The sequence below is a fragment of the Pteronotus mesoamericanus genome, unplaced genomic scaffold (genome assembly GCF_021234165.1).
Source record: "Pteronotus mesoamericanus isolate MK-2021 breed Mesoamerican mustached bat unplaced genomic scaffold, CSHL_Meso_final contig_74, whole genome shotgun sequence".
NCBI classification, from domain to species: Eukaryota; Metazoa; Chordata; class Mammalia; order Chiroptera; family Mormoopidae; genus Pteronotus; species Pteronotus mesoamericanus.
Genome location: NW_026555247.1, coordinates 16,363,712 through 16,374,929, shown reverse-complemented (window position 1 = coordinate 16,374,929; position 11,218 = coordinate 16,363,712). Strand labels below are relative to the sequence as shown.

The following is an 11,218-nucleotide window of genomic DNA, read 5'->3' as shown; positions in this document are numbered from 1 at the left end:
AGAATGGACAAGGGCAGTTTCTCCCCCCTCCCCATGACCATGTCCTGCTCTCCAGAACTACGTCCACATCCCTAAAATCTCCTAACCAGGCGAAGGAATATAGTGATGAAGGAGAAGAAAAGGTCTAATGAATGTCTCTATAAGCCCATTATTGAGTGATTGCCCTCCTCCTTCACTGTGTTTATAAGTGGTTTATGAAATTCATAAAGAGTTTAATATACTTACATAGGAGAAGCATTCAGATATAAAGCACGCTTGATATTTATTTTCACTTAATCTCACAAAATGTCCAATCATGTACAGGATATTGATTACAGTATCTTCTTCAGTCTCAGATTCAGTGTATCCAAAAATTCCCTCAAATATCCACATAAACCATTGTCAAATCTATTCATAGCGTTTTTTTAATACTTCTCTGAACAACACACGATCTACCCATGTACCCAGTCAACTGTCAGTCTACCATTCAAGCAAGAACCAGCCTCCCAACTGTTCCCTGAATCTGCCTCCATCCTCACCCGCTCTGCACTGTTTCAGACTCCATCACTTGCAGCCTGGATCCTTACAATGGCTTCAGACCTGTTCACCCTGCCTTGAATGTTGTGTCCCATCAAATACATCCTTCATGTTGCCATCAGAGAGTTCTATCTGAATTGCAGATATTTTGGTGCCACTTCCTCAAGCCCCTGCTTAAAATTTTAGTTCAAAGCCTTTTGGGCAGGGGGGCAAATCTTTTAAAACTAGAATCTTGCTTAATTCTCCATCCCCATCCTCAAGTACTCATGGCCTGCAAATCTAAACGTTCCGTACTGGCCTCTCAGTCAGAAATGCATCCATACTGTTTTCCTCATCAGCTCCAATCCCAGTTTATCTGCCCCTAAACCCAATGCCTCCCTTTCTCTGGGCTATCATAGCATCCTGTAGACCACTCCATCAGAACAGATGTTTGGAATACTCAGTTTATATTCCCTTCTCCTTAACTAATCAGTCCCAAAGAGCATGAATCTGTATATTCCATTTGAATTCTCAGTGTTTATAAGGCATCTGGTATATAGTAGATGCTATCTATACTGGGACCTTGTTCCTGCTAACTTCTTTCCACTCTACCCTCAAACATTAATAAAAAGCAAACAAACAAAAACCTGTCCTTTATCTCACTTACTGTGAAACTTAAGTAAGCAATCTTTTTCATTTGCTTTTTTTTGTTTGTTTTGTTTTAACTTTAGATTCTTGGATCTGGCTATTTGGTGGAATTAGAAACCATTAGTTCACCCCTGACCTCTTGCCAAATCCTATGGCTTTTCACAGTTCCTTACTCGCCTTGCAGCTTTTGACTGCCGTCCATTTTCACCTTAAACTACCTTCTTCAGTTTCACACCGTTGCCCTGGAAGAATTGTTTTCAATCCTTCTTGCCTTGAGTCATTTTACTTACCCACCATCAATGTAAATACATTTTATTTCTACAATTTATGCCTCAGCAACAAATCTTATCCAGTGCAAGCCCCCTGTAGAAGCAAAAATGTCTTCAAATTTAATGTCATTGTAGGTTAATTAAGATGCAAATTTATCCCCTAATCTCCTCGGTCTGGTATAGACCAGTAAAGACTAAACCAGCCTTTTCTTTCATCACTTCAAACTTCAGTACTAATCCACCTTTTTCTTGGTCATACCAGAAGAGGTTTGTGTTTTTTTTTAAATCACTGTTGTTTATTAATTAGCAAGTGGTTTTCAAGCATCTTTGTCCTCCCCTTTCTAATTCCCCACTTCCTTCTAAAAACACATTTTGGGTGTGGCAGGTGTGGCTCACTTAGTTGGAGTGTAGTCTTGTACACCTCAAAAAGGTTGGGGATTTGATTCTGGTCAGGGCACGTAATTAGGCTGTGGGTTTGATCCCCCAGTCGGGGTGCATATGGGAGGCAACCAATGGATGTTTCTCTCTCAGGCTGATGTTTCTCCTCTTTCCTTTCCCCTCTCTCTAAAATCAATTAAAAATTTCAAATACATTTCCAAGAGTCCCTAGGGGAGGGTGGGTGGAGAAGGAAGCCAATATGTGGGGCTGTGCCCTTGTAGCTCACTTAGCTCCAACTTAATTTTAAACTGATTTAAGAATCTCTGAGTAAATACATACATATATGTAGGTCCCCAAATATATATACGTAAAAGGTGAGAAGGTTCTGTCTCACCTTTTTAAAGGTCCATTATATTCTCTTGAGAAAGCATGGGTGGGTGAGGGGGTCAAACCTGTTCCTTAAAATGTCAGTACTCTGAGGGTACCCTACCTCAGTAGCGGCAATGGTACTGCAGGGGAAGTTGTGCAAGGAGTCTCCCTTGTCTGTGACCATGGACAAGCCATGGAACCCTTGGTTTCATTTCCTGTAAAATTGGGAGTAACCTTACTGGGTGATTGAAAGAGTAAATTTAATAATGTAAGTAAAAGTACTAAGAAATAACAATGCTGGTTTATTTAAACCGAGATGCGGAGCAGCTGGGATGCCCACCTGTGGAAGGTTTTGTTTGTTTGTTTGTTTGTTTAGTTTTTTCGTTTTTTTAAGACTTTATTTTTAGGGAGAGGGTAAGGGAGAAAAACATTGATCTGCTGCCTCTCCCACGCGCCCCAACTGAGACCTGGCCCGCAACCCCTGCTTGTATCCTGACCGGGAATCCAACGACCTTTTTGCTTTGCCGGTGGACGCTCAACCGAACGAGCCAGGCCGGTCAGACCCCAGCTGGGCTATCATCCTCTTCTAGCTCAGGATCGCCTCTCAGAAAGCCTGAGTCGAGGGCTCGTCTCCACGGCAACCGCTCCGCTATCCCCGGCCCCGCCCCCCCAATCCGTTGGGAGGACCGGAAGCAGCCTCCAGCTCCGCGCTGCCTTGGCTTCTCCCCGATGTCGTGGGTCGTCCTTCCCGGCCCGAGGTGAGAGGGAAGGCCTCTCCGCCGCTAGGCCGCCAGGAGAAGCGTCCGTCACCCACTTGGGGGCAGCCCTCCCCTTCCACCGCGCACCGCCTTTTCATACCCCTCCCCATCCCCCACTCCCATCACGCCCCCAGCACTTCTCGCCGTCCCCACCGGGTCCCTGCGTCTCCCTGCCTCTCAAGGCACGTCCGCGTACCCCCTCCCCTGGTCCTCGCCCGCGGCGCCTGCCCCCTCGGGTGAACCCAGAGGCATCCTGGCCCCCCAGCGCGCGCTCCCCTGGTGCCCCGCGCCTCCGGCGGTCTCGTGGAGTTTGGTCCTTGCGGGGTTGGGGAGCTGTGGGGCTGTGGGACCGGGCGGGATGGGGTAGGGAGGTACTGTCTTGGGTCCTTAGGTAGCCGGCCCACCGGAGGAGGGATTTGGAAGTGACAGTCGGTCTTTTCCGCGGAGACCCCGGATCCCGGGCACTGGGCGAAGTCTCCCTTTCAGGGACCGGGTTCGTTCCAGGGCCTCTTGCGGTGCTTGGGGTGTGGTTCCCCCGTCCCTTGTGTAAATCTGAGCGCAGCTGTGGACACGGCACAGGTTCGCCGGCGGCTGTCTCTCCTGCGACTTCCAGAGGCTGCGGTAGCTTAGGGGCCCTCAATGTAACACCCCAGAAGACACCAAATTCTTGGCCTCCGGTCTCCACTCCAGATGCTTTTCCGGCCCAGGATCATCTAGGTCTACTGCTCCTCCTCGGAGCCTCTTGACCCCGCAGCACAGTGAATAAATGCGGATGGCCGGGGTTTCGACCCCAGGCCTGCCCTGTTGCCCACGATACCTGAGCTTGCCGTGGCAAGTTTCTTATCTATAACATGGGGATGAAAATATCCTTACAGGGCTTTGGTGAGGATTTAAATGAGCTTATGTTTATTAAGGTGCTCAAAACAGGGCTTGGCTGTTACCAGTGTCAGCTGTCATTTGTAGGGTATCACATCACTGTGTAAGTTGTATCATATATTTGGTAACGTTAGTGCCTCTTCTACTAGAGTACAAGCCTTAAGAAGCCATAGGCTTTGCTCGCGTCACCAACGTATCTTCGGTGCCTGGGACAGTGCTTGGTGAAGTAGGAATAAAAATGGCAGGCTACATAAAGGAAAAAGAGGGGCCCCTATAAGATTTAATTAGTCATCAGATACTAGTCATAATTTAACTGATGACGTTGAAATGGTACTATGTAAAATGGTACTCAGTATAATGTTATATTAAGAAAAGTGTCTTTCCACCCCTGGGAACAAGCTAATGATTCTTGAAGTTGCTGCTCTCGTCCATAATTATGTTGCTGGTGGCATTGTAAATTGGTAGTCTTTTCTGTAATTTATCTGATAATACCTAGCAAGACAGAATTTGCCACTCTTTTTTAGCCTCAGTAAGGAAGGTCTTGGGACATGCTTGAAGAAAATTTGAAAGGAGAAAAATAGTATATTCATGAAAATGTGCCTCCCAGCATTATTTATAATAGTAAAAATTAGAAACAGCTTAATACTCTGTAATAAAGATACAATTAAGTAAATAATATAGATGTCATAGATGGGAAGTAGGAGTGTGGAAAATGGAAATGCATTAGGATGGAGGGATTTGCAATTACTTTTTTTAATGGTTTCTTTAATGTCAAAATAATATTGTTTTAAAAATTAGTAAACTTTTAAAAAATACACACAGAAGTACTTCTTTCAGACTATTAGAGCTCTTTGCAGCAGGCTAGAGAAAATTAACTGGCTCGTAGAGCCCGCCCCAGAATCATAGGTTTTCTCCTGCTTCCCTATTTCTGTGTTCTAAGAGCTCATATGCAGTCCTGCCTGGTCTCTTGTTGTGATACTTAGACAGCCTTGTGGGCATGATTTTCAGTATAAATTAGGGATTACTCATGCATATAAATTAATGAATCTTAAGCTCTTTGATTCTCTTTAAGAAGGAAGTATTCTTTGAAAGCATGACTTACCTGTATTTTGCCATGTATAATGTGCACTTTTGCCCAAATTTTTGAGGGAAAAATAAGGATGAGCATTATACATAGGCATAATCCGTGTATAAGGTGCACAAAATGTGGGTGCGCATTATACACAGCAAAATGTAATATGTTAAGATCAAGAGCAGTACTATCTGTACAGTCTTGTTTCTAGTCTTAGTTGTATTGTTCTAAGAAACATTTGTCTTAGTCTTGTTTCTACTTGTTTCTTTAATTGTATTTAAGGATTATCCATAAGGAGAGCTTCACCTCCTTGAAAATTAAAGTTTAGCAGTCCTAAACTAGTCCTAGTCCAAATGTCTGAATCGACATTCCCTCGACAAACTTCAAAAGAGCCTGATAGCATTCTGGTAGTGAAGATGGAAGGGAAAGAGGAGGCCAGTAATCAGGAATCCAGCCTCCACAGAAGAAGCTGCTACAGCCCCGAGACGTTTCGCCAGCGGTTCAGGCAGTTTGGCTACCAGGAATCCCCTGGGCCTCGGGAGGCTCTGAACAGGCTCCGGGAGCTCTGCTGGCAGTGGCTGAGGCCGGACGTGTACACCAAGAAGCAGATCCTGGAGCTGCTCGTGCTGGAGCAGTTCCTGGCCATCCTGCCAGAGGAGCTGCAGGCCTGGCTGCAAGAGCACCGACCAGAGAACGGAGAGGAAGCTGTGACTATGCTGGAGGAGCTGGAGAAAGAGCTTGATGGGCCAGCAGAGCAGGTAAGAAGACGTCAGTGGGGATGAGTGACCAGGCTGTGTCAGGAGCTCTGGTGAATCACTCGCTGGGGGTAGAGCTCTTGATCTGTACTCCCATTCAACTGGTTGTGTATAGGGGTAAATGCACTCCCAGCTGTGCCAGAAAATAGACTATGGCTGTTTCCCTCCCTTTTCCTGTGCCTCAAGATATTTTCTACATAGTTTCTTCCGTCTTACTTTATCCTGAAGTCTCAACCCAATTTCCTTCTTCAGCCCCAGATAACCTGTTCCCAGGTTTTTGGACAAAATGAAGACACCCTTGCAGAGAAAGTGGCAGCATGGGAAATCACACAGGAGTCACCATGTGGCCAGCTCAAGCCTGTGAAGAAGCAGCTGCAGTGCACATCCCAGGAGCCTCACCCCTCAAGACAGAACGGTGAGGGGCAGGATTTAGTTCCTGGTGTGGGGCAAAGGCAGCCTCTCCGCCAGCTGCACCCCTCTCAGCTGTTTTCTGCCAGAGGTCTCAAATTTCCCCCAGGCCTCCTCTTTACTGCGGGAATTTCTACCACTTATGTCATGCTAATGAACCTTCTCAGTATTTTGTTCTTGTTTCTTTCTCATAGATTCTTATAAAATCTGCAGATTTTTAAAATACTTGGCAACATCTCCATCAGGATTTTCAAACCTTTTTAAAGCAGCGTGACCCTTTCCTCAAATGACATTTACATGGTGGGCGTTCCGATATATAAAACAGATAAAAACACAGCTACTCTGACTGAGCAAGAGCAAACAGTCTCAGGCCACAAGGGCACCAACTTGGCCTTGTTCCAACCTCTGTTATCATCAGGAGCCCCCGGAAGCCCTTGTTGACCCTAAGGTCACAGTCTACACCATTAGTCTACATTATTTTTGTTTAACTTCTTGCTTAGTCACTGGTGAGATCCAGTATCAAAACTGCCATTTTGCTGGTACGATGACTTTGCTCTCTCTTAGTGCTATGAATGTGTTTCTCTACTTCCCATTCTCAACAGGCCTCTGTTGTTCTTTGCATCATTTTTACAGAAGTGCTCTAAAATGGCCGGCATAGCAACCTGTTCTTCCTTTGCAAATACTACAAAAATAAGTGCCGTGGGGAAAAAAGAAACGAACAAGGCACAATAAGAGGGATACATGAAATGGGGACAGGGTTTCATTAAATACGATGCTGGAGAAGGCCTCTCTGATGAGCTGACATTTGGGCAGAGACCTTCCTAGGTGATCATCCTCGATAAAGTGGGAGCCAGAGATGAAGAGGGAAACCCCACTTGAGGGAATCTCCTCTCCCCTACCACTGCTTCTGTATTCCCAGAGAGGCTGATCGGCTAAGCAAGGTTCACTTTTTCAAGGGAATTTTGATAAGAGACTACAGGAAAAAACAAAAAATATATAAAAATTTAGAGAGACGTTTAGAAAAGATTTCTCATATCTACTCCCAAGACGTTTATACTGAGCACTTAGCACCTCCAGTCTAGCAACTGCCTCAGCTTAACTAAGAGAAAAGTGGGAGTCTTTCCAGACTCCGTCAGGGTGGGACGCGAAACCATCCCAGCCTCAGCAGCTGTGCGTGGTGATGGCTAAAGAAATGATCAGCCACAAAGCCAGGGACTGGGCACTTGTTGTTGGCAAGAACCACATTCTACCTGTGACTGTCCTCAAAGATGCATAGAGATTTGAAACCAAAAGCAGAGGGCCCAGGATCTTTTAATTCAAGGTAGAGAAAACCAGAGTCATGATAGGCTAACAGAACCACCTCTTACGGCTGCTGTGTGATTTCTGTGGTACAGAATCATGTCATAGCAAAGCCTCTGCAGGTGATCATGGTCTCCCTGCTCTCAAGCGCTAACTGTTGCCAGGATAGTGGTAACTAGATATTGAGGTCACCTTGGAATTTGAGTTTCTTACAATTAATAAGATAGATTATTTCTATTTAAAGCAGTAATAATGCTACTCAACTAGCACTATAAAATACATAGAAGAGTAGAGGTTTTCTTGTGGTGGGCACTCTGTGCTACCCTGGATTTCGTGAGGTGTTATCCTAGTCTGTATTCTCCCACCACACTTTTTTTCTTTTTGCCTAACTTGAATTTTCTGACCTTATTTTCCACATTCCTTTTTGACCCCTTGGCTTTCTTCATCTCGTTCATTTGCTTAATTTTTGGTTCATTTCTCTTTACTAAACTTTGTTTTGTTGATTGGCACTCTTGTTTATTACTACGTACTGCCACATTTGAGTCCTCTCTTTCATTGTTTCTGTTTCTCCAATAATTCCTCCTATTGAAGCGCTTTCTTTTCATTTAGACTTTCCTCAGTCTCTGACATGTCCGTTTCCCCTCCTCACCATTCTATCTTTTATATAGAGCTTTTCATATTCCTACTTGATTGCCTCCTCAGACTGTAAATTTTTCTCTTGCTTTATGATCTGAGTATTTTCTGTTTTACCCTCTCTCCATCCTCCACATTGTGATGTTATTTTATAAACATGCTAGCTAATAAATGATCCATTTGTATTTCATTTGGATCATTCTATTTTATTTTCTTTCCAGAGACTAGTGACATTTGCTTTTCTGTGTATTATTTCAGATAAAGACACTAGAACTGTAAATGTGAAATCAGCTTCAAAGCAAAAGACCTCTTCGGACATAGAACTGCATTACGATGTTTCTAACATGCTTCATATGAATACTTCCCAGAGTTTCACATCTAGAGGAACTGGCGAACAAAATGGCATGTTTGAAAGAAAACATAGAAATCCTTCTCGAAAAAAACAACACAAGTGTGATGAATGTGGCAAAACCTTTAGTCAGAGCTCAGCCCTTATCTTACATCAGCGAATCCACAGCGGAGAGAAACCTTACGTGTGTGATGTGTGCGCAAAGGCTTTTAGCCGAAGTGCGGTCCTGATTCAGCATCGAAGAATCCACACCGGGGAAAAACCTTACAAGTGTCATGAGTGTGGGAAAGCCTTCAGTCAGAGCTCGAATCTTTTCAGACACAGAAAAAGTCACACTAGAGGAAGAAGTTCCATCAGTATTGCGAGGGAATCAAAGCATTTACTCAGAACTTTTTCAACCGAGGAAGAAGAAAAAAGGCACAAACAACTTCTCAATATAGATCAGTGGTTTTAATGAGCACCAGTTTTCTTTCGAAGGCCATAAAAGCCACAGGAGACAATATAGACTATCTTATGTGTGCATTGTTTGCTTTTCTGCTTATCAATTCAGTGTCAATTCAGATGTTTAAGATTCTAAAGCTTAATTGAGATTTCCATACCTAGGGTAGCCCTCAAAAAGAAATTCCCAGACATTTTTTGCTATTACTGCTCTTAGCACAAGTGATAAATAGTACAGTTGACCCTTGAACAACACTGGTTTGAACTGCACAGGTCCGCTTATATGTGGATTTTTAAAAATTAATATACAGTTGGCCCTCTGTATCGGGTTTTCAACCAACCACAGACTGAAAACAGTATTTTTGATCTGCATTTGGGAGTCTACGGATGCAGAGGGCCAATTTTATGCATTGTTCTACACCATTTTATGTAAGGGACTCAAACATCTGCAAATTTGGATATCAACTGCGGGTCAGGGATGGGGTAGGTCACCCTGGAACCAGTCCTCCGCAGATACTGAGGGACAACTGTATGTTTCTTTTTGGACAAGTACATTTTTCCTTCTGAGAAGGAAGGTGAGTTACTCAGCATAAAAATAGACATCCTCTTCCATTTCATGCCATTGAGCTTTGGAGTTCTCAGACCAAAGATTAAAGCACTTTAAAAAAATTTTCCCATTTTGTTTTCTGTTACCAGATCCCAAATATGAAAATAGGATTGAAGAGGTCCAAAAGAGTATGTACCTCAAGACCTAGGCTGAAATGTTCCGGGTAATTGTCAGGAGGTAGGCGAGTGAAGGGACTTAATTTTTTATGAAAACTTACAAAAGCCTACACATTACTGATAAGACTTAAGAAATTTCCTGTGTAGGAAAACAAATATTCTCCTTTACAATGTAATTTGGAAATAGCTCAGTAAAAACATTAAGATGACTCTACATGTCTTCAGGGAGTGGCTTAAACATAAGGAATGTTCTGGTAATGTATTGCATTGTCTATGAGTGCTTATGTAAGGTTGGTGATCATCTTAATATAAAGGAAAAAGGGAGATGAAGAAAAGACTGTCCAAGAAGACTGACTGATGTAACACAAATGTCGGCAAGTGCGGTGTGTAACAAAGTGCACCAGAGCTTGCCCAGAAAGAAAACCCTTAACAGTAGATGACTATCCTTCAAGGTTCTTCCTGGCCCTTTTCTGGGATAAATTAATTGTGAACATGTTTCAGTCATCACAAGGCAGTCTTTTCAGGTCGTATGCATTCTTAATAAGGTGAGTTTCTAGACAAGCTGTCACAAAGTGAGACCCTGGATTTTGATGTTCTTGTACTAATGAAACCACTAAAAACAATTCAGAGTTCACCAAAGCGTTATCCGTATTCAGTCAGATTCCCTGTTTAAATACAAAATGACTGATTTTTATGTTATTAAATTATACTGACAGTATACAACATAATTTCCCCTTCTCTAGGGATTCTTGGTAGGACTATGTATTACAAGAATATATGCATTATTGTGTTTCCCATGATGCCACAGTTACCCATCATGGAGGCAAACGAGAAGCGAGAGTCCTTGGAATGAGAAAAGAAGAGGGGGCTTATAGTGAACTTCTTTGTCTAAATGGTTTCCTCATGAAGTATTAACATTTCATTATCAGGAAACCTAACTATATCTAGTGTTTAGATTAACTCCAGAAACAATCTTGGGATTATTGTGCTCTGCTTAGTTACTATATTAATAAATATAAGATTAGTAGCAGTAGAAAAAAAATGTAAATTTTTAACTAGAATTTTCTGATAGTGATTCTATTTTATAGTTCTAGGGAATATGAATATATATTGGGTTTTGTATATTTTCCATTATTAAAAATGTTGGGAGTCTTTATTTGGTCCTAGTTCTCTAAGTAAAGAGAGGAATAAAACATCTGTTACAACATCAAATGCCTGAGAGAGGTGTATATTGTGAATTACTGCTCAGTTATGGAAAGACAGTTTCTGAGGCACTGTGTGAATAAAATGACAATCTAAATCAAGTATTCTGAGGGAAGTGTCTGTGTTCACCTGGTGCTCGCACAACGGCAAAATTGCATTCTCTTCATTGTGGATAAACTGAACTTCTCCACCAGAGAGTGATGTGAATCATACTATCTAAGTACATGATGAATCTTTAAATGGTATTGCTGTGGACTTGGAGCTGTCTTGCACTTACAGGGGTCTCCTAATAAGTAGAAGATACTAGTTTATCTAAATGGAGAATTACTATGACTTGAGCTGATCTTGATGAAAATTAGCATGATATTATTACCACATTAGATTGATTTATTTTCACAGCAAATAGTATGGAGTGAAATTGGTATTTTTTTAATTAATTTCACTTCAACTGGGCCTTCAATATTATATCTGTAATCCAGTGTTCCTTCTTTATCTCATTCCCATTCTTTGTTGTTGTTGTTGTTGTTATTGTTGTTTTTATTATA

At 42.6% G+C, this 11,218-nt stretch overlaps 1 protein-coding gene across 1 annotated transcript; it reads left to right on the top strand.

Annotated features, from left to right (window-relative positions):
• Positions 1–5,281: 5,281 nt before the first annotated feature.
• LOC129078674 (zinc finger protein 396-like) lies at positions 5,282–9,534 on the top strand. Its single transcript, XM_054583529.1, has 4 exons — positions 5,282–5,623; positions 5,894–6,035; positions 8,219–8,560; positions 9,441–9,534. The coding sequence occupies exons 1-4, from the start codon at positions 5,282–5,284 to the stop codon at positions 9,500–9,502; spliced, it is 888 nt and encodes a 295-aa protein (XP_054439504.1). The 3' UTR covers positions 9,503–9,534.
• Positions 9,535–11,218: the final 1,684 nt, after the last annotated feature.

Excerpts from the sequence above, each read along its gene's own strand:
- LOC129078674 (XM_054583529.1), top strand. The coding sequence starts at position 5,282 with ATGGAAGGGAAAGAGGAGGCCAGTAATCAGGAATCCAGCCTCCACAGA. Across the intron at positions 5,624-5,893 it reads TTGATGGGCCAGCAGAGCAG|GTTTTTGGACAAAATGAAGA; the intron begins GTAAGAAGACGT and ends ACCTGTTCCCAG. Across the intron at positions 8,561-9,440 it reads TCAGCATCGAAGAATCCACA|CAGATCCCAAATATGAAAAT; the intron begins CCGGGGAAAAAC and ends GTTTTCTGTTAC.